The sequence below is a fragment of the Babylonia areolata genome, chromosome 9, assembly GCF_041734735.1.
Source record: "Babylonia areolata isolate BAREFJ2019XMU chromosome 9, ASM4173473v1, whole genome shotgun sequence".
Taxonomy (NCBI): domain Eukaryota; kingdom Metazoa; phylum Mollusca; class Gastropoda; order Neogastropoda; family Buccinidae; genus Babylonia; species Babylonia areolata.
Genome location: NC_134884.1, coordinates 22,862,612 through 22,886,483, shown reverse-complemented (window position 1 = coordinate 22,886,483; position 23,872 = coordinate 22,862,612). Strand labels below are relative to the sequence as shown.

At 39.6% G+C, this 23,872-nt stretch overlaps 2 protein-coding genes across 2 annotated transcripts in view; one reads left to right on the top strand and one right to left on the bottom strand.

Annotated features, from left to right (window-relative positions):
• Positions 1 to 53: 53 nt before the first annotated feature.
• Positions 54 to 12,310, bottom strand: LOC143286138 (translocon-associated protein subunit alpha-like). The gene is made up of 9 exons (XM_076593736.1): positions 12,146 to 12,310; positions 7,685 to 7,824; positions 6,867 to 6,960; positions 5,998 to 6,125; positions 2,912 to 3,043; positions 2,582 to 2,661; positions 2,151 to 2,229; positions 1,094 to 1,193; positions 54 to 275 (listed from the first exon to the last, which is right to left on the bottom strand). Exons 1-9 carry the CDS (start codon positions 12,222 to 12,224, stop codon positions 196 to 198), a joined length of 912 nt encoding a protein of 303 aa, XP_076449851.1. The 5' UTR covers positions 12,225 to 12,310; the 3' UTR covers positions 54 to 195.
• A 2,653-nt stretch (positions 12,311 to 14,963) lies between these two features.
• Positions 14,964 to 23,872, top strand: part of LOC143285592 (uncharacterized) — a 114,501-nt gene continuing 105,592 nt past the window's right edge. Inside the window, exons 1-2 of the mRNA XM_076592985.1 lie at positions 14,964 to 14,980; positions 15,490 to 15,656. Coding sequence (XP_076449100.1) covers positions 14,964 to 14,980; positions 15,490 to 15,656 — 184 coding nt within the window. The remainder of the gene's footprint in view (positions 14,981 to 15,489; positions 15,657 to 23,872) is intronic.

The window sequence follows — 23,872 nt, the reverse complement described above, 5'->3', positions numbered from 1 at the left end:
TGTAAAAGTAAAAACTATCATGTTATCAATCTTAAAGAAAACCAATCCTGACGTTTTTGGGGTGTATGTGTGTAAATTTTATTACAAATGTGTCTTAACCAACCAACAGGACCACAACATGAACACAACGCAAAGCAACACAACACAACACGACAGAAGTATAAAATGATGGCGATGGGCTGCTGTGAGGCAACACTACTCTTCGGCTGACCCTGACGACCGTTTGCTGCGTCTCTGCCTTGGGGACTGCTTGGGGCTTCGGCCAGGGGAACGGTCTGCACACAAGGCACACACACACACACACACAAAAATTATCATTCTAGTTTTCAGCCATACCCATGCACATAAACCTAGGACATGGCTCTGACATTACCCTTCTATCAATTTTCACTAGAGGATAAAACAACAATCCATTCAGGAACCAAACTTTAAGGATTTTTTTTTTTTCTGACATAGACCCTCTTTCAGCCTTACTTGCTTGATAACTACTAGGTCTGAGTAATGATGATATACAGCTTTACCTGGATCTTTACCCAGCTGTGGACTGGGCTCCCAAACACTCATTTGAAAATCGTTTTATCTCGCCATATGAAAATGAAGAATATCAGGCAATAGTCACTTGTGAAACATACAGCTTCAAGACAAAATGGTTACCATATTTACCTTGAATTGGAAACAACATTAAAAACACATTTTCTTAACAGTAGTAAATTGTAAAATATAAATCTTGAGACTCCTGAGATGTTTTGTGTGATAACAATGGTGCAATTTTCAAATGGCTTATTGCCAAGTATATACATAATATATGCGAATGATACATTTTGGGTGGAATGGATGTTTTCTCTTGTATTTGATGACATATTCAAATGATTTATTTACTTATCTGCAGTATTTATATTCACTATTATTTCTTTGCCACATTTTTTCTTTTTTCATTTTTGTGTGTGTTTGTGTGTGTGTGTGTGTGTGTGTGTTGTGTAGTGTTTATTTTGTCTTGTTTTCCTTTCTTTTTTTGGACTCATGTCTTTGTTTCATCAAAATTTGACCCCCCACCCCCCCAAAAGAAAGGACCTGTGAACTGGAAATGGCTTACTCATTTCCTTGATGGTCTCCTTGGGGATCCAGTCATAGTCGATGTCTGCATTCTGCGTGCCCATCTCCACGGCCGGTCGGGGCTTGGACATCCGCTTTCTCTGAAACCCGCAAAGTCCACAGTTCAACAACGGACATGAAACAAAAAATAACAACAGCTTTTTATCAAAGGTGAAGAAAAAAGAAAAGAAAAAAAAGAGAACTAGACAAAAGGTGCAACAGTGAAGTGGTCAAGCATTTCAAGCTTTCAGTCTGAAGGTCCTGGGTTAAAATCCCAGTTGTGGCACCGGGTGGGTTAAGGGTGGAGATTTTGTCCAATCTCCCAGGTCAACAGATGCTTTTAATGCCTCAACACCCTTTTAGTGCATACGCATGCAGAAGATCAAATGCACACGTTAAGTTGCTCTGGATGATAGGCCCCAATCGAGGCCCTACTGTTTACAAGTTTACAACTGTTTCAGCAAAGGAACACTGGGGCTTTATAAAGTTTTCAATTTTTGGAGTGGCACATAATTTGCATAATGGTGTTATAAGCTAAGAATACTTTAACTGACCCTTCAGTTGGGTGCAATAGGTGGGTGGTTACAGCATTGGACTTTCAATGCGAGGGTCCCGGGCTCGAATCTCGGTAATGGCGCCTAGTGGGTAAAGGGTGGAGATTTTTCTGATCTCCCAGGTCAACAGATGTGCAGACCTGCTTGTGCCTGAACTCCCTTCATGTGTATACGCAAGCAGAAGATCAAATATGCATGTTAAAGATCCTGTAATCCATGTCAGCGTTTGGTGGGTTATGGAAACAAGAACATACCATGCATGCACATCCCCAAAAACAGAGTATGGCTACCTACATGGCGGGGTAAAAACAGCCATGCATGTAAAAGCCCACACATATGTACATATATATAAACATGAGAACTGCAGCTGAAAAATTCAGAAGAAAAAAGCACAAGACAAGAACACAGGTGAAAACACCTGAAAGGAACAGCCAAGCAGACACACGAGACAGGCCAGGGAAATGGCTAAAGAGGAATGTAAGACACACACACACATATACTTACGCCCATTGAAGAAACCAGCTGCTGAGCTCCAACAAGCAACAGGAGTGCCAGAGCCGCCAAGAAGACGTACATAAAAAACCTGCCACACAAACACAGAAGCAAAGCAAATGTACCTTTTGCTTCTTGTGCTGGATCCATATGTATATACATATATATAGATCTTTTGTAACTTATTAAAAAAGAAGAAGAAAAAAGTATGGAATATATTTTTCTGTGTGCAGATCTTGTTAATTAGTTTATTTGTCAACATTCAAGTGTGACAAGAAATGAGTGGAGATGGTTTGCCAAAGACAAATTTCTTCTCCACCACTGTGTTGTTCAGAAAATGGTTCTTAATATAATCTGAATGTCTTAAGTTGTCAAAATGTTTAATATTTCTGACACACACTAAAATCAGGAATTAAACACAAACACACACACATACAACTTACGTTTCACCGTCCAGTCCCTCCTCGGACTCCACCACCTGAATGGTATCGTTGAACACAGCGCTCTGGAACTGGTTGTCTTGCTGAAACACACACATTCACATGCATACATGCATTAAATTAACCAGTTCAAACACAGAATATCATTTCCCAGTAATCTATATGAGAAATGTTTCGCAAAATAAGTTCTTCACATTTTCAATTAGGCACGAGATTCTGTCAGTGAGCATGTAGAATCCCGCTTGTACATACAGGTGAACGTGGTAGTTGCATCCCATGAAAGCAGAAGAAGAAGAAGACAGTTCCAAAACAGTACACAAGTGGTCAACTCACGCCGTCCTTGTAGTTGACGTTCACTGTGAGTCCGAATGGTCGAGAAGAGAAGGATTCACTGGGGACAAAGCTGTACTCGAACGTGGCCTGACGCTTGGACTCCACCACGCGGTTCAGGGTCAGGGTTGTGTACTGAAACGTCACAACATGAGACACTGTATTATACCTAAAGGTTCATTAGTCTCCACTTCCCAAATGACTGAGTCACTAAAATAAAAACCATACAATGTGTGTGTGTGTGTGTGTGTGTGTGTGTGCGCGTGTTGGTGGGTGGGGTTGGGAATGAGTTGTAAGGGGGATGTACAGAGAAAGGATAAACTATAACAATGGAATAAGCAATTCATAAACACCTGTGAAACAGCAATTATCAACATGAACAACAACAAAAGTGAAATCAAGTATCGGTAGGTCGCATCACAGAAACAGTCCTATTGGTCTATGTAACAGGGATTCAGCAATTTTGAATAATAGTAATTGACTGGACATTATTTCTTTTTTGTTTTGTTCTGAAAATTTTGTAACCTTACATGTATTTGGAAGTAACCTGACAATTCTCTGACACTGAAACAAAATAAGATTTCGTGTGATCTGTTTACCACAGACACAATGAACGTTTTTGCTAAACTTTGTCTTGAAAGCAGTCAGTCTTATACGTGACACCAGAGAGATTACCAGTCTATAATAGTATGATGGAAAGTCAATCATTATTTGTTGTGTAATTTCAGTGGTAAACCCCTTTTCCTTTGGGAAAGAAATCCTGTCAACTGCACTAGCTTGACATCTGCTCCATATTGAAGACTCTAGCATTCTGCAACATTCTGAAACTGACTGGTGCATTGGAATTTCTAAAGTATTCTCTATTTTTGTGCACCACTTTTTGCTGCTCTGTCAGCCATTTCATTTCCAATGATGCCAATATGATAGGGTTTCCATCCAAATTCTGTGTTTATGCCTTTGGCTGACAGAATGTGTAACAAATAATATATTTCAAAAATAAGATCTGACTGGATTTTTGTATTAATTGATTCTAATGCATGTAACACTGATTTTGAGTCAACCAAGAAAACAACTTTGAATATAGCTACTGGCAGATTTATCAGATATTCCAACGCAAGCATTATAGCTACTAATTCAGCTGTAAATATAGATAGCTTACTTCCCAGATAAAATGATCTTTCAATTTTAAGGGAAGGAATTACAAAAGCTGGACCCGTGGTTTTGTTTTCGAGCACTGAGCCATCTGTAAACTCCTGAAGGTGGTTTTGATATTTTTCATATAAACGGGTGTTTGCATTTACTTTCGTAATGTTAATATTTTCATATTTTTATATCCAAGTTTGATATCCAAGGCTGGTTTCTATGTCTCCCATAATGGTATGGGTGTGGAAATATGATCAGCTGCCACATTTTTTATATCTATTCCCAAACTTACAATGAGGTCAGATGTAGCTATTGTCATTTGAGATAAATTTTGCTGGCCTTTTTTGGAAAGTCTGTATCCGATCTAATTTTCAACTCCTTTCCAATTTTGTTATCACTTTTGCTAGCTCTTATCAGAAACGTTGATGTTGCAAGTTCTCGATATTCATCCAGTGGTAAAATTCCAGTTTCTTTGTATGTTTCCCAACTTGATGCGTGACTTTGAACACCTAGTGCAAGTTTACATGCTTTACAATGTGTGTGTGTGTAGGTGTGCACATGCTTGCGCATGTATGTGTGTTGAAGTGTTTGTTTAAGTGTGAAACTAGACGAAATGATTCCGCATGCTTTGTTCTTTCACCTGACCAATGCTGCAGAGTACTTGAACTGACAGTTGATTCTGATTCAAACATTCATTTTTATTATTAAACACATCACTTAAATAACTGCACTTGTTCTCAATCTGTCCACTATTTTATAGTTTTAAGGAACCATGTGTACTGAGCGACATTCAACAAGAACTAACAAAAATTCTAAGAGATCTTCACAACTTCATTTGACAAGGTGTGTCATGTATCTCATCACATAAGCAAGGGACCTAGTGTCACCTCTTCAGACAGAAACAGAGAACATGCACACAATCATAAACATGCAGAAACACAAGAAGAATATATTAGTTTACATCCAGACACAAGAACCATCAGGACATAGAATTTTTCCTTCACCTATCCAGGACACAGCTGCCTCAGGCTAGCAGCACTTGGTTTTGATGCTGCTTAGAAAAATTAGTCAGAAAACAGGTAGTGGGACAAACAGCACTCCTGTGATTTTAGGCCAGACTATTGGCCTGAAACTTTGCAGGATGACAGGAGATAGATTAAGCTTTAGTTTATGCATCAAACTCATCACCAGTTGTATTGAAATATGAATCATTTGGTTCCTTGTCACTGACGCCGTCCATGAAAACTTCCTCCACTATATACCTCCAATTTTTCAGTATTTTCAAAGTTCAAATTCTAACAAAGACTACCAAATGCAAATAAGACAAGAGGATGAAAAATGGTGTCAATTGAGAAAATGTGCATGTGGGTGAGCTTTGGTCAAATGGTTTGGTGTTACAAGTATACTCGGATGCCGGCACTGAGTGATGCTCTGCTGTTATGAGTTATTTATCTTGGAATACATCCTCAGTGAGTTAAATGACTGATATCAACACCTCACAACACGAAGCTGAAAACAACATATACACACACATCAAGATGCCAGCTGATTATACTGCATGACAAGTAACTGAAAACACACTGAACCCAAACACATCACCGAAACAATTCATTGAATCGCATCACTTTTTTTTTGTCAAAACAGATTTCTCTTTGGGAAATTCAGGCTGTTCTCCCTGGGGAAAGCATGTACCCACCCTTTTTCTTTTCTTTTTCTGTCTGCATGCAAATTTGTTTTACTATTGATGTGGATTTTTCTTTATAATTTTGCCAGGGAAAACTCTTTTCTTGCCATGGGTTGTTTTACAACCTCTAGGTACATGCTGCAAAAGGAACCTTGGTTAATTGTCTCATCCAAAAGACAAGCATCCAGTCCACCACTGAAACCCAAAACGCATCAACAGGACAACAATGTATTCAAATACAAGACAAGGCAAAAACACGCACGTTTTGAATGTAGTAGCTGTAGTCCTGAGGGTAGCGGAGAGAAGCATCCATGCTCTCCACAGTGAATTCCCCATAGCCCTTGTTGGTGAAGCCAACCAGGAAACGTACTGTCTTGCCTGCTGGCAGTTCTGTCGGTTCACATACACACCATTCATCAGTAAACTGCATCTGGTTTTTTTAATTTTATTTTATATATATATATTTTTTTTTAGTCTTTTCTTCAACAACTTTTCAAATGACTGATTAATATGGATACTTATATAGCGTCCATCCTTGGTCAGAGACCAAGCTCTAAGCGCTTTACAAATACAATCATTTGCACAACAGGCTGCCTGCCTGGGTAGAGCCGACAGAGAGCTGCCTTCAGCCGCTTCATTGTTTCCTGTGTTGTTCAATCATGCATCATGTACACAAACACACCACACAGCTTTTCTTGTTAAGTTGTCAGGAAACTGTGTCTGTTAATGAGGGTTTAAGTTTTTTTTCTCAAAAAACTTTTCTTTGTAAAACAGACAGCAAACTGCATCTGTTCAAAATGGTTTGAATTTTCTCTCCAACAGCTTTTCTTGACTATCACCTATAAGTCTTTGTTGCCCTACATGCCAGCTGGCATAACCAGCAGTAAATAATTGTCGGTCTATCACTCTTGATAATTACTGCCAATAACTGGGGTATAAAGCACTGACAGGCAAAGAACAGCTGAACCAAGTTTGCACTACCAGTTCAACTGTCTCATTACCAAAAATCAGTTTTGGAGAACATATCATAATTACTTTAACTTTCTTACCAAGTGGAGAATTATATTTTCATATCATCAGTTTGAATCAGAACACTGCAAAGTGGGTGTAAACACATGAATGAATAATTACCTTGTCCACTCCCAGATGGCTTTGTGAACAGTATGAATGTAGCAGCATCAGGAGATGCCTTTAGTGCGGGTTCTTCCTCCTCAGACTCTTCTTCCTGGTAAAAATAAGACAGAAAAATCAATAAAGTTCAAAATGTGAACAGTATGTAATATGAGTATGCCTGCAGCAAAAACATTCATCAATCAATGTTATCGGTAGTAAACAAAATTACTTTACAATTTACACCACTCTAAGTTATGGGTTGGGTTAATAATTATTGGATATTAATTGACAACATCCCATAAATTGATGAAAACTCTGACTGTCCATTGCAAAAGAAAAAAATCACAATGTGTTGCATTGTTTCTCACCAGCCGTATGTTCTTTTAGTTTATGAAGAGAGGAAAAAAAACAACAACAAAACTAGTGGCTAGCATCACAGACTGATAACTTTGAGGATGCGGGTTCAAGCCTATCGTATGATCTGGTTTTCTTGGTACACAACTAGCCTCTATCCAGAGTTGAGCGTGCAAAAGCTCAAGCTGGAAAGACTGGGGTCACACAAAATCCAGATTGATTCTCTTCATGGGGATGTGTCTTGGTGTCTGTTGCTCAAATTTCCAGACCAACACATTTAAGGTGTCTGTAGTTTTCAAGACTGGTTGACCCTGGGAGATATTATGAAAGGACGAACAGAGGACAACCTTGTCATGTAGTCCCTTTCATAGCAGCACCGTCATCATCCCCATCATCATCAAACATATAAAAAGCAAAATATCCCAAATTTATCGAGCACACACACACACACACACACAAGAAAAACTGCTTTTTGACACTACCTGCTCCTGATCAGTTACTCCTGTGTCTGTGTCTTCTCCCACCTCTTCCTCTGCCGGCCCCTCATCTGTCTCCACTATTGCTTCCTCATCCTCTCCTTCCATCGAGTCATCAGCAAAGGCAATGTTTCTGCTGATTTTGGCTGTGTATAGCAAACATATCATCATGATCAACTGTAAAAGGAACTGAAATGAAAAACAGACTTTAAACAGACATACATATAAGCCAAAAAGACGAGCCTGACAAAATATGACTCTAAATTATCAAAAAGTGCCATACACATAAATCAAATGTACACTAAGCATCATATTTTTTCATACTGATACAATTTTTTCCCCCTAAAATTGCATTTAATCTAGGAATCCAGACCCTTGCCAGAGTCTGCACCAATGGGTCACATTATAGTATGCAATTAAAAATGATTGTAGGAGGCAAATGACACTATTTGAATATGCATATATACCCATTTAATAAATGATTTTTTCTGTTTTACAGTCTATGTCTTGTACCATTTTTTTTGGTTTTTTGGTAGATCTCTGTACTGATTAATTTACTACGCACAATGATACTACTTAAGTTTTCAGATTTAGTGAATGATGTCTTTGCATTATTTCTGGAAATTTTAAATTTCATAAGAATTTTGTAAAAGTAGTTTTGTTGGAAACCCTGATCTGTTCTCCAAGATTAAGCAATTATTTGCAAATAAAATACACATGAAATGAAAAAACATCTTTCACAAAATGGGATTCCGGAAGACTATGACTACATAGTCCAGTCAGCTACTTTGTGGATGCAGTACCTTATCAAGTGTTGCTCAAACTTCCTTACCAGCATTTCAGGTGTAAATAATGTCTCTCATCTCAAGCATGGTTGATGCCAGTACACATAATTCTAACTAAATTAAAGGGAATGTAGACAGTGTAGCTGCATTCTTCACTTCTGGTAAATTTTCCCTTTGGAGTTCTACTCCATTTCTCTACTTCAGAGCATTAGAAAACCCTCAAAACCCACTGCATGACGCAGTCAAAGGACCAAAAGATAGCCGTCTAGGACGAGGAAGAGGGAAGAGCATGGATGGGGCAAGCAGAAGACACAATCCAGCTAATATGCCGACTACAAGAACTGAAAGAAACAAAAGAATGGGAGAAAACACCCAAAAACCTCAACCATCTATTCAACACAGCCATTTCACCCACTCTAGGAAGACATTGTCAGGAATGGCTAGAGGGCAAAACTGATGCGGAAGTGAAGCTACTCATAGAAGAAAACAGTAAAGAAGAGGACATCATCATATACACAGATGGCTCAGTCACCAAAGCTCAATCCAGTTGGGGATTCACTGCAAAACAAAATGGAAAAACAATTAGGGAAGAGAATGCTGCCTACAAAGTCACAACCTCCAGCCTAACGATGGAAGTTGAAGCTGTGGCACATGCCCTCCAGTGGCTATCGTCTATCCATATGCCCCGAAACCAACATGCCATGATTCTAACCGACTCAATGAACCTCAGACAGAAAATTGAAAATGGAATGGGAAGCCCAGAGTGGCATAAGGCAATGCGCAACTTTCAGATTAAAAAACTTACACAGTCATACTGCCCGGGACATGCAGGTTTTAAGGGAAATGAGCGAGCTGACAGACTTGCTGGTAATGCAACAACGAGCGGCCTACATCTAAGAAATTCGGAAATCCTCAGAAAGTCAAAGAATGTCAAAAAGAACAGGTACAAGGCCATCACACCATCGATCACCTCAAAGAAATAAAGGTAGAGAGAGGGAATGGCCGTAAGTCTAGCATGAAAGGTAGAGCACGATGCTTTGCAAATCAAACAAATATCGGCATCATTTCCAAACCAACATTGCGCAAGTTTATTCAAAACGGAACATAGTCTCTGTGGGCTTTTCCAAACACAACAGACTGAGCAACACACAAGATGCCACGTTCTTGGCATCAGAGATCTTTTCCCACCCCTCTTGCGGCCAATCAGTGGCAGCCTCTGTGTGTATTGTGTATGTGTGTGTTTGTGTGTCTGTGTGCGTGCGCAAGGGTGCAAATGTACACAAGTGTCAGGAGAGTTCTGTGCACGTGTGTGTATATGTGTGTGTGTGTGGGAGGGGGGGGGGTAGAGGATGAAGTATGTGTGTGTGTATGCATGCCTACACTGTGGAAGCCAATGGAACATTGGAACGGGCGGGTGTACATATATATATTTGTATATATGTGTGTGGGGTTGGGGGTGGGGGATATGGGTGCATGTGTGTGTGTTTGTACAAGTAAGTGTGCCTCTGTGTGTGTATGTGTGTGTGTGTGTGTGCGCGCGCCATGGAAGCTGCGATACATAGCCTAGAAATGAGTGTGTGGAGGAGCGGGGGAAGAGGGGTGCAGGGTAGTGTGTGTGTGTGTGTGTGTGTGTGTGTGTGTGTGTGTGTTGGGGCTCATATACGTTTATGTGTATTTGATTGTGCTTTCATATCTTTGAAACTGCATGTTTGGTGCATATCTGTTATGCATATGTGTGTATGTGTGAATGTGTGTCTGCATGTTTTACATTTATTTGCTTATTTATCATCATTGTTGTCTTTTTTATTTATTTGTTTATTTTATTTTATTTTATTTATATGGGTTTTTTTTGTTTTGTTTTTTGTATGCTTACAGTTGACCTCATCAAGTTTTTGCGCCTTATAAATATTATCATTATTAGTAGTAGTTCTTTCTTGTGTATTTATCTATTATTTATTTATTTATTTTATTTATTATTTTTTATATATATTATTTTTGTATGCTTATAGTTGACTTCATCAAGTTTTTGCGCCTCATAAACATTATTATTAGTTGTAGTTCTTTTTTTTATGTATTTATCTATTACTTATTTATTTACTTATTTCTTTTTACTTTACTTATTTTATTTTTTATTATCATGAAATTTTTAAAAAAATTTATTTTCATTTATTTTATTTATCTAAAAAAAATTATTTATTTAATTAATTATTTATTTATTATTATTATTATTTTTATTTCATTTTATTTTTTTCTCAAGGCCTGACTAAGCATGTTGGGTTACGCTGCTGATCAGGCATCTGCTTGGCAGATGTGGTGTAGCGTATATGGATTTGTCCGAACGCAGTGATGCCTCTTTGAGCTACTTACAAACCAAGGTTCCATGTGTGAACACAAGCATAACACCTAGCTTGAGAGTCTGTTTAATATTTTGTTTGTGTATCTTCATACATATGTACATAAACTACATCTGTGTGCATACATAGGTACATTGTGTGTGCAAGTGTACATCTGTCATTCTCAGATTCTGTAAGTGCATATATAATGTGTGTGTGTGTGTATCTGTATAGGTGATTATGCGTAAGTGTGGATAATGACTACTTAATGTTTCATACAATCCCACCAGCACAACAAAATGAATGTACACAGATCTTGATCGTTTCTGAATTTGTCTTTTTTTCTTTTAGTTAAGGACAAGAAAAACACTGCACTAATCCTTCAGAACAGTAGTAAATTTTAATTAGTTTCTAGTTCTACCATACTCATTTCATAAAACTTTTGTTGGCATTTGATAAAGTAGTAGCAGCAGTAGCAAGGGCTAATTGTTTGGACCCCACTGTCCTATCAGTATCATACCCCTTCTTGTTTACATAGTTTCTTTGGTGGTTTGCTTTGCATGCTTACTCTGAATTCCTTTTATCATCAATGAAGATACAGTCCTGATCATTAAAATCTTGAAAATGTTGCATTTGGGGGTCACAAAATTGAGCAGATTTTTTTTTAACTTGTTAAGATTTTGTACAGTTTTGATGTTAGTCTCCAGACTTCCAGTGCTGAGTAACTAGGTCAGTAAAAGAATTTAACTTGCAGATGTTAGCATTTCAGTGGCTGAAGTAAGGTTTCACTTCACTATTACTTGTTTTAAACGAGGAACTCTTATGAAAAAAAATTCTGTCTGCACTGATATCATCCATGTTATTCAATATTTTGTAAGTCTGGATCAAATCTTCATGTAATCTTCCTTTCAATAATGGCAATTCCAACTATCTTAACCGTTCTGAGTGTGTCATCAATCTCCTTATTCTTTAACTATTTTGGTGGCTCTCCTTTGAATTTTTTTTTTCCAATGCAGCAGACTGTCAACGGAACGGGTACCAAACTACTTATATTGCAAAGATCCAGGACATGTATGGAAGATTCCATATTCCATGAAAAATCCAATTGTTTTATTCAGCTGCTTTGGATAATGCTACTGTTATTCCATTTAATTTTATTTTCTCTTAAAATGCATGCATATTTAGCCAATATATGAGCATGGTTCTGTCAGGCACAGCCAATGCAGGTAAGCACTTAAACTAAGTAAAAGTGAAACTGGTCTCCCTGCCTGTACAGCCCATGCCACGTAGCGCATCACTCACCGGCTCAGAAAACGCGACTGATACATTCTCACACCTGATGAACTTACATTGTCCAACGAAGAGTAATGTCGTTGGGAGGAGCAACAAAAGGACAAGAAGATATTTTCCCATCATTCTGGTCATCATAGGAGCTGTACGTTGATAATTTTATCAGCAGATGGTCCGTTGCGTACAGTAGCCTCGCAACGTCAATGCAGACAGCCCGGAAAAGGGTTTGGGAATGAAATCAGGGTTGTCTACTCTTCCCTTGATATACAAAGGCTCTATTGATTGGTCAAACCTCCTGCAGCACGATCAATGAGAATCGCTGATATAAACCACAGGTTGTTTTCCAAGGAAAATGAATGCCTAGCAGAAGGTTCCCGGCATTTCATCTTTTGTGTGCATTTATTTTTTTCAAACGGTAAGTTTTGAGAAGTTCTGGATAACCAAACTGGCCAGATCGCTTTGATCTGCACATTGGGTAGGAGAGCGTAAAATATGTTAGTTTTTGCATGGACGCGAGCTTTAATATTTGTACTGAAACTCGGGTCGAAACGCTATATAGAGTATCTCGCCGGACGAAAACTGGCAGGCTAAAAGGCAAGATTGTCGAGATTTCCACCGGTTGTCTGTGACTTACTCGATCCCGGGACGATAGATTGGTTTAAGAGAGCAGTAAGCTGTGCATTTCTGTGAAGTAAGTTTTATGGATTTATTCCAGATGCATCCAGCGTGTGAGAAGAAAGTTATGTTTACATCTACTTCTAAAAAGTAATGTTCACGTGGATACTACAAATCTGTCAGCTTCCTTTACGAGTTCGTGTAGGTAGCATACAAAGAAGTTGTAATATGGAGGAGAAGTTGAGATTTAACCAAGGTTAGGATGCAGATTATTTAGTAATGCAGTGTGAGATGGGTAACACTAACAGCGTACAGATCATAGTTGAAACTGAAATAGGAAATGGACGAATCAGATTCTCATAGTAAGGAGGAAAGACAAACACGGAGGGCTAAAATGAAAATTTACATGTGTTCTGTTTGTTAAATATGTCTCTGCAATGTTTTCTTTGGATCACAGGTCAAATCTGTTTACAAGCTAATCAAAGTAATCCAAACCCTGTTAGTACAGTCGTGTTCTGTGTCAAGTCTATTCTTTTTCATGCAGGGAGTTTGTATACTATAGCATACATGTAGACTTTTTGTGGTGACATTGAAAGGTAATGTGGTGATATCTTCTGGTGGGATATTTGACAAAGGCATTGTTTGAGGAAAGACACTTTTCTGTTTGAACAGTGTACTTTGTGTTCTGTTTGACTGTCCGTTCATGTTAATGTTGCATAAGTTTGCTTGATACCAGTGACTTAAGGTCAAATATATTTTGACTGTTCATGTAAAGAGACAATGTCTAAACTGTAATGACCTAGGCTTTTCTCCTGATTTTTATCAGTGGCATTTCATTTCTTGTATGCCAGGCTTCAACATAGGATGCTAATTAAGTAATTTGTAATCCTGCATGGCCCATCTTTAAGCTTGTCTAGAGCTGGGTTGTTGGTTTTTTTTTTGTTTTTTTGTTTTTTTGATGGAGTCAATGCAGCTTGCAATGGGCAGTGTATTACTATCATTCTAGGAGGAGACTTTATGAGAATGTGAAAAGACTCAACAGTATGCCATATGTCTTGCAACAAGCCTCTCAGTATTCAAAGCCTGATTATTAAATACTGAGAATTTGTGGGATTTCATGCACATGTAAATATTTTACTGTTGTCTGCTTGAAAACTGTTATACACAATATACCACCAAAGACAATTTTCCAGTGTCTGGACAAGTGGTTAAAAAAGTCTTTATCACCAATTTCTGTTGATGGTGTGTTTTAGAACAGATCATTTCAGTTTTTTCATAACAGTCTTTACATATATATATATATATATTTAACCCTTTACATAAAAAGTGTTTAGAACTTTCCAAGATGGCCCCTTGCACTTGCAGTTGGCTGGGATATTTACATGGTTTGGTTTGATTTACATGTATTTAGAACTTTCCAGTATGGCCTCTTTCAATTAATTGGGATGAAAACACGATTTCATTTGACTTGCAGACATTGTAGACAGGATACTGTACCTGGCTTATTGCTGCACATCTTGAGGTTTCACCTCAAAAAGCTACCAAGTGTGCTGCTTACCAGTCACTTTGTGCATCATGTTGATGACTGATCATTGATGTGTGTTGGTATTGGTCGCAATGGTCACTGAACAATAGTGGTCATTTGAAGGTGTAGGATGCTGCCAATATACTATATTGACAGATCAACAACAGGCTCAAGCACTTTACCAAGTGAAAGAAAAAAAAGTTCCACCCACTTTCTGTTGTCAATTGTGGTAAACGTTTCCATAATTTTGGAGTTGTTGTTATCCTGTTTTGTCAGTGCTGTATCTATGGCTTACTTGTCAGCATCAGTAAAGAGTCGGGCCTGTAGAACCAGGTATTGCGGTGAGGGCTCTATACAGGGTGGGGTGTCATACAAACTTGATTCTTCACCCACTGGAACTAGTGGAAGGGCTTGCCTCCTTTTGGTTAGGAAAGTCTTAATCCAGACACCTATGATCCTCCAGGAGAAGCCTTGATCAAGTTAATGGTGAGGTTTATGAATAAGGAGTGAGTTGCTAACCTTATCAAATGCTTTGTCTATGTCAGTCTCAATGTCAGATTAGGTGCAGTGTCCAGTACTTATGAGTCCCTGTCCACAAACCCAAAAGCAGGCAAAAATAATGTTAGCATTCTTTCTTGAATCCTTGCTGCCTGACAAAGGATACGATTTTTGCTGTTTTGCAAACCAGTGATGATGGTGATGACATTTACATGATTTATGAAATGTTGCTTACGATCATGCAAAGTATGTTGAAGTAAGTTCCTTGTGGCTTTATTGTATATGAAGGGACATACATCTGCCAGTGTTGCTTGTCATCTTCAGCACACAAGTAGTATCACTCAATACCGGTGTGCACTCGCAGAGACCATGAAACAAGGAACTTGTGTTTTGAAACCTACTTTCAGTTCTGTTTTGTTTTGTTTGTCTTAAAAAACTGAACATTATGCTATGTAGCACAGAACTGTAATGGTGGTGATGATGTTCAAGAGAAAATAATGATCTCTGATGTATGGGAGAGAAAAAAACCCACCCCAAAACCCCAAAATCTCAATTGACCAGTTTTATTCATTTTACATGTTGATTCAGAAACAAACCAACCCAAAAAATAATCTGATTTAACCCTCTTCCTGCCTTTACTGCTTGAGAATTTACTGAGTTATATGGTTTGGAGTATGAGATATGCACAGCTTAGTTTTTGATTGGGACGAAACGTGTTAACCACAGCACACTGAGATTCATGGCCTGTCATGTGGACTGTTGTAGATGTGCCATGTCAAGTGGGAGCGGCAGGCATCAGAGAACTGCAGACGGCAGCATGGGGAGGGACGGCCCTCCTGTCTCCAGCGGGTTTGTGCTGGTGACGTCCCCTGACCAACAGACCCTCTCGTCAGCCGAGCCCCCCAAACAGATGGCAGCTCTTCAGAACTCAGGTATGTGGGCATAGTAATAATAATGTTATAATTGTTGCTTATATAGTCCAGCCAACTGTACAGGGCCATACCATGACTGCCCAACTACACAAATGTCCAACCTCATCAAACACAAAACTGTCACATTAAAAAAAAAAAAAAAAAAATCAAAAACGAAAAAAAATCATGAAGATGCACCTACAAAAAACAGTTTGTGACACATCAAAGCCAAACAGAAAATACATTTGAAAGGCCATATAGGCAAACAACACCACAGAATGGACAGCTAATGCCCATGCCAGTGTTTACAATCTCTCTACCCAATTTCCAGAGCAAAATGGAGCATTGTACATCTTAGACTGTGGAAATATGAAAATAGTGTCCAGGCTTGCTCAGAAAAAGAAAGGGGAATGGACTGGGAGGCAAGGCAGAAAAAGGAGACAACAGTGACGGAAGAAAAAAGGCAGAAATAAAGAGGGCACTTGAACTTTAGAAGAGACAAATTTTCTGTCACAGAATTTCCAGACAGCAGGGATGCTATTTACACTGAAAGACCCCCAACATCCCATAGTTTTACTGTCCGTCTGTCATGTTTGTGGAATATGGTTTTTTCTGTCCCTTTAACTGAACATATAAAAATATAATATTTACTGTAAAGAAAATGATCAGTGATTGAAATGTAAAAATACTTGTGTGACTGAGACGTGTGTGTGTGTGTGTAATTGAGATGTGTGTCTGTGAGTGAGTCACATGCATATGCGTGTGTGTGTGTGTATGTGTGTATGTGTTTTTCTCAGAAGCAGATCAAGAGTGGCAAACACTGATCAGTATCTCATCTCATTTTTGTCTGTCTCCTCTCTCCCTGTCTCAACAAAGGAAACTATTATGAAACAATTTGCTGTATACTTGTAAGAGGCATATATAGATTTTGCAATGTGTTCTGTAGCTGATTATCAATATTTGTTGTGCAACTGCATATATAATAAATACAATTTATAGTTTCCTGATGTGCATTGTCATTAATATGACATGATGGATTTTTTGTTGGATGTCCACAATACCCTGTTCTAAGCTTTATAATGGTGATACGAATTGTAATGGAAGCACAATATTGTGCTGTTTGCTGATCCACAATTTGTACAAAGTACTTACACACACACACACACACACACACACACACACACACACACACACACACACACACACACACACACATATATATATATATATATATATAATGAACAGTCATCACACATAAAAACAATAAATAGAAGTGAACAGTTAACACAAAAGTATAATCTTCGACAAATCTGTAACAGTTCAAGGTATGATAGGAATGAGCATTCTACCAGAAGACGTAAACAAATCTCTGTTCATATTGCTATTGTCACTGGAAGAGCTGTTTTGCATGCTTTGGATTGCCAGCTTGTGATTACAATTTCAGGAAATCCTGGCCTGCTGTTTGCCTCATTACACTGTTGCACTTACAGTGCCAAAACAAAAGATGACTACAGAGTCTGTCAAAAACTGTAGTTTGTAAAATAAGAAATGACAGTGGGGTTTAAGGAAAAGAGAAGTAATGAGTATTATTCATCAGAAAAAAAAGCAAAGATGGGCACAGATGTAAGCACAGATCATATTACAGACATTCAGAGAAAAGGGTCACCAAAGGTGTGGAGATCGAGAAGAAGACAGGTCTAGAGTTGGGAGTAGGGGTGGAGAAAAAAAAAAAGAAGCAGTAGTAGTAGCCATAGCAGTAACATGATGACAACAGCAAAAATAGTAATGAAAATCAAATGACATGGGGGGATAAGAGAGGGACATGGGAGGGGGGAGTAGAAGAAAAAAAGAAAAAGAAAGAAAGAGCAGTTAGTAGAAAGAGAAGAGGGTGGGCCCATGATGCTGGTCACTCTCTCGTGCTGATGCCGTCTGGGTGGACTCCATGTGATTCCTGTGGGTCCTGCTGAGGGGGTTCCACCACATGCTTGCGACTGGCTTGGGTTATGCTGTGGTGGAGACTGTTGTATTGTTGGTCCTTGTAATTGAATCTCATCAACCTTAAGTGTTCAGTGATGCTATCATTCAAGATGCAGGATTTTATTATTTAACTGGGAAGCATCTATAATCTGCCCTCAAGTCTTGGACGGTTGCCACTGATGTGACATTAAAGTAAGTAAATCAATAAAAATTGTGTGATAAACCATGAAGTGATGAGGAAGGGGATTTGGAAGGTGTGAGTGGTAGATGAATGTAATATGATAATAATAATAATGTACATTTATATAGCGACCTTTCTCTCTAAGAGCTCAGGGTGCTTTACATGAAGGAAAAGTATTACAAGTTACATAAATCATTCATGACCACTCTTTCTCAAAACCCCTCCCCTCCTTCCCACACACTCTCCCTTTCCCACTCTTCATACATCCAAAGTGAGGTGACATGGTTGGTGTTGGAGAACAAGGAAGCTGAGAGTGCTTATAGGTTTTAAAAAGATGAGTTTTTAGTGATGAATAAAAAGCAGAAATAGAATCAGATGCACAGATATGATGAGGAAGGTTGTTCCAGATGTGAGGAGCAGCAAAGAAGAAAGTACGTTCACCATTGGTTCTTGTATTGACATGAGGAAGTTTCAAAAGGTAACATTCAGAGGAAGAGCGGAGATTTCTTGTGGGAGTGTGAACACTGATAAGGTCAGAAAGATATGTAGGTCCTGTGGAGTGGAAAGCAGAATAGCAGAGACACACAACTTTGTGTTTGATTCTTGCTTCATTGGGGAGCCAGTGTAGAGTGCAGAGGTGAGGAGAAATGTGATCAGTACGTGGTACTCTGAGAGTCAGACAGGCAGCATTATTTTGAAGTTTTTGAATTTGCTGAAGGATATTGTGTGGACAGCCTATGAGAAGAGAATTACAGTAGTCAATTCGTAAAACCACATCACAATTCATTAAATGCATAGCAACAAAAGGCCTATTTTTCATTGTTTTGTTACTATTATTCTTTTCCCAAAAAGTGCGTAAAATAATTTTATCGCCCTGACAATAATTATAACACCACCTGCTGGCCATATCTTTGGACTGTGACCATTGTAAAAAAATGTAAGGGGAGAGTACAGAGCAGGCCATGTTCCTATTGTACCTTGAAGCCTGAATGCAGTTGCCTACCTTCACCTGCTTGGGCAATGATTTTTTTCTTCCAAATTCGTGAGATATTTTTGGTTTGACGAAATGGATGTTTGTTTAGACATGAATAATTTATGAAGTCAGTGGAGGTAGATACTGTCTGTGGCCTTCTTTTGATCTTAATCAGTTAATGTTAAGCTGTGCAACGTTTTGATAACATGCATAAGACTGCAACCAGTGCAAGAATAATGATCGTAATGCTATGATTGGGACTTCACTGATGAGCGTGACAACTTGAAGATTCAGTTTTGCATTGCAAAACAAGATAGAATAGTATGACTGTGAGTTAGAGAGAGGGAGAGAGAGAGAGAAAGTGTGCGAAGCAGATGTGTTTGTGTCTGTCAGTTGTCAGTCCTCTCTCTCAGTCTGTGTCTTTTCTGTCTCTGTTTCATTCAGAACTGAGTAATAGCAATGAGCATCCTCTGTCTGAGTTTTGTGTTGTGTTTATTACTGTACTTGTGTATGTGTGTTTTTGATGTTCACGGTCAGAGCTTGAAATATTTACCCAGCTGGGACACCTAAACCTCCTGTCAAACTTTCAAAGTGGAAATGCTCTGTTGGACAACTTATTTTTTGTCTGTCAGTGAAAGGGCGAATGAGCAGTCTGCGTCAGTGCAAATGAACAGTCTGTGTCATTGGAGACTGATTGTATGCCTCTCTCCTCCCCTTTTCACCTCAACACCTCCCCCTTCCCCCTACCTATTTTTGTTTTCTTGTAATACACACTGTTAATACAGCATATTTTGTCTGCTTGCTTGTGATTGCACCAACGTTTTTATTTTTGACTTGTCACCTTTGTCAGGGAGGGCAGGTATGAATTTTGGGGGGGACAGTTTTAAGTTAGTGATCATTGATGATGTCCAATTTTAGCGATAACAAATCTATCTCTTTCTGTCTGTCTCACTCCCCCCCCCCCTCTCTCTCTCTCTCTTTCTCTGTTTCCTTCCCGATCTTAATCTCTAGCCCTGTCAGTCTGTGTCCCTCTGTATTACGTTGTAAGATTTTTTATCACAACCTAAGATTTTTATCATTACTAGTACTGTCTATGTGTCTCTGTGTTTGTGTTTCTTTTGTATTGTTTTATTTTATTGTATTTTTGTTCGCACATTGTACATATATAGACAGAAGACAGTTGGCATTTCTGGAAGACTGTGGATAGAAGGCCTGCCACGCCCTGACACTGCGCCGGAAGCTCAGAATCACTTTTTGACAATTTGACATTTTGCTTAATGGGCTAGGTGGTTTTTGTGGGTTTTTTTTCTTTTTTTTGGTGATGAATGATTCACTCTCCCCCTCCTCTCTCTCTCTCTCTCTATATATATATATCTCCGCACTCTCTCTTTTTCTCTCTTCCCCCTGACTCGCTGTGTCTGTCTCAGTGGTTTGTCATGTGTTACTCCCCCCCCCTCCCTCCCCCCTCCCCCTTTCTCTCTGTCTCGGTGGTTTGTCATGTGCTACTCCCCCCCCCTCCCTCCCCCCCTCCCCCTTTCTCTCTGTCTGTCTCAGTGGTTTGTCATGTGTTACCCCCCCCCCCTCCCTCCCCCCCTCCCCCTTTCTCTCTGTCTGTCTCAGTGGTTTGTCATGTGCTACTCCCCCCCCTCCCTCCCCCCCCTCCCCCTTTCTCTCTGTCTGTCTCAGTGGTTTGTCATGTGCTACTCCCCCCCCCCTCCCTCCCCCCCCTCCCCCTTTCTCTCTGTCTGTCTCAGTGGTTTGTCATGTGTTACTCCCCCCCCCTCCCTCCCCCCTCACCCTTTCTCTCTGTCTCGGTGGTTTGTCATGTGCTACTCCCCCCCCCTCCCCCCTCACCCTTTCTCTCTGTCTCGGTGGTTTGTCATGTGTTACTCCCCCCCCCTCCCTCCCCCCTCACCCTTTCTCTCTGTCTCGGTGGTTTGTCATGTGCTACTCCCCCCCTCCCCCCTCACCCTTTCTCTCTGTCTCGGTGGTTTGTCATGTGTTACTCCCCCCCCCTCCCCCCTCACCCTTTCTCTCTGTCTCAGTGGTTTGTCATGTGCTACTCCCCCCTCCCTCCCCCCTCACCCTTTCTGTCTGTCTGTGTCAGTGGTTTGTCATCTCTGTCTCTCTCTTGTAATTTGACATTAGCCAAGTTACATTTAACATTTAGAGAAACAGTTGGAAAAGTTAAATTTAGAGTCAGTTATTTCTGTCTATGCTCTCCCCACCCCCTCCCTCTCCCTCCCTCTCTGTCCCCCACCCCGCACCCCTCCCCCACCCACACCCACCCCCTTCTCATGATGTAGAAAAACTGAGGATTAGCATTGTGCTTCCTCTACATATTGTGGTTGTTCCTTTGCCCTCATTTGTTGTCATAATGTCTGCAGCATAATTCATGTGGTGCAGTACTGCATTGACATTTTAGTTCAAATAGTGGCAGAAACCTGCTTTTTTCATGCAAGTCCAACTTAAGTTGTATTATTATCTCCTAAGAGAAATTCACGTGTGGTTGTGTTGCTCATGGTCACAATGCAAACTTAAAACATGTATTTAAAAGAAATGTGTGCATGTGTTCAAGTAATCAAGAAATCATATAAGATTACATTGAGACAGATAAGAATATTTACGTATTTTGGGAACACTAAACAATTTGTTTGTTTTTTTAACCTCCCCAAAACACACTCTTTAGAGAGATGTACAGGTTTAGATATTAGGAGATCACATTAGATTACGCTGACATCTGAGCAGATTTTACACAGTTGACAGCAATAAACAGTATAAGCAAAATCATAAAAAAAGATTTAAAAAAAAGAAAAAAAAGATCATGCAGTCATTAAAGAACAGTTAAGTTTAAAAAACAACAACAACAGTTTGAACAGATTTTTTTTAATTTATGTATTTTAAGCCCAATTCATGGGACAGTGACTTGTGACGATTCATTCAGTCTGTTTTATTCCTGTATTTACTGTCTTCTCTGAAGCTGTTCATTCTCTGTTGTCTCCATGTTTTCACTGATCTGAGCAATATTATTGTATACGTTTCTGTGTTCAGATCAGGGGGAGGGGTTGTGCATGCGTGTGCCACACCAGATGTTGGAGCATTTGTATAGGGCTGTAGCACATCTCCTGGTTAAAACATCACCCGTACACCAGGGTGCTAATGTAATGTCAGCAGATTGTACAGGATGTGAGTGCACACATGCACACACACATACATAAACACACACACACACACACACACACACACACACACACAAATAGCAGTTGCATTATGCTAGAGGATGATCAGTCATTTGTATAAAGGTCACTGCATGTGTCCTAATAATGCTTGGAATTCATTTGTCAGTCAGTGTATATAGACAAATACATAGAATGTGACAACAAGCAAGCCTTGCCTGCTGAGTATAGGAACATATGCTGTCCACTCTCAAGCTTGTTAGTGTTATCCTCAGAATTCCTGTTTTTTTAACTGTTTTTTTTAATTTTTTTTTTACTTCAGTTGTTTTATTTTATTCTAGTATACCATATTTTTTGCTTTGGCTATGGATTTTAGTTAAATGTTTATTATGCAACTGAGTAGATCTATTCCAGAGTTGAGTAAAATCAGTTTTTGAATTTCAAGGGAATCTTTGGTCTGTTATTCTTGGCTCAGACTTACGATAATGATAGTCTCAGTCGCTGAATAACATGCAACAAACTGTCCAAGAGATTCTGAAACTTAGCAACTGGTTACAAATTGTATTGAGTAATAAAGACTAATTTACTGAAACTGGTGAAAGGCAGACTGAAATAACTGAATAGTGTTTTGACTGAACGTCAGTGTTGAGTAGGCGGTGGAGAGAGAAATTGTTCCATCAGTGATAATGATCAGTCAGATCAACAAATGAATGTTCTGGTTAAGATTCACCGAACACTGGGAACTCGCCACATATCCACAGCAGTGTTTCACACTAGTAAACTTATCCACAGATTCAGGTTGAAAAAAAAAAAAAGACGAAAAAAGAGTGTGTACATAGAATTAATTATTCAATGCTACATTTTGTGGTTTGTAAAATTTGTAAGGCAGGTAAACAGGAAAGACCATCAGGAGCAAACTATACAATGACATCAAAATAAAACTAAAAAAAACAAGAGTAGGGCAGAAGATGGTTAGTGAAATCTATGCTCTCTCTCTCTCTCTCTCTCTCTCTCTCTCTATATATATATATATATATAATATATTCTATATGTAAGCAACCTGTTCTTCAACTACTGCAGTGTGCTGGTACGTTCACCTCAAATGTTGCTTCTGCTATTGCTGCTACTATAACTGCTTTAACTCACTCAGTACGGCCAGTCCTCTCTTCTCCTCTACACAGACCCCTCGGATGTCCAGTGGGTGTCTGAATGACCCAACCTTTAGCTTCCGTCGTCAGAAGTGTGGTATTCTTTGTCAACATTCACCTCCTCAGTATAAGAGCGCTCCGCTTGCAATATTTTGATGATGGTAATTGGGATGAAACGCTGTTAACGTCGTCTCTTTCGCCGTTCGTATGGAGAGAGTTAACGCAGCAGCAACAGCTACTACGTCTGCTACCACTACCACTACCACCACCACCACCACCACCATTGCTTCTACTACTACTACTACTACTACAAATACTACAGTGTTGGACGGGAGTCAAGACACAAGGACGCCGCCGTTTTCATCGTGTTTGGTGTAGTGGTGTTGCCCCTGAATGGAGTGACGTCATATTATCAGGTCCAGGAATCCTCCCATCCAGCAGCCCTGGAATACCTTTCCCGTCACATCACGGCATGTGTCCCCCACCCCACACTCCCCTCCCAAGTCCCCCAGTCTCTCTCTCTGTCTCCCCCCCACCCCCGCCTCCTTCCCCCCAGACCTGTTACGTCAGACACCAGAGAATGCTGCAATCACAGAGCGCCGAGAGGGGAAGGAGAGGGGAGAGTTGGTGGAGAGGGTGGGGGAAAAGAGATTGCAAGTTACACTGCTGCACAAGAGAGTGCACAGAAGCTCGGTAGGGGGGGGATAAGAACGGGTGGTGTGGGAAAGGAGGTGGTGGGTGATGTTGTGGTGGCATTCCATTGGGATGATGGCTGGCATCGC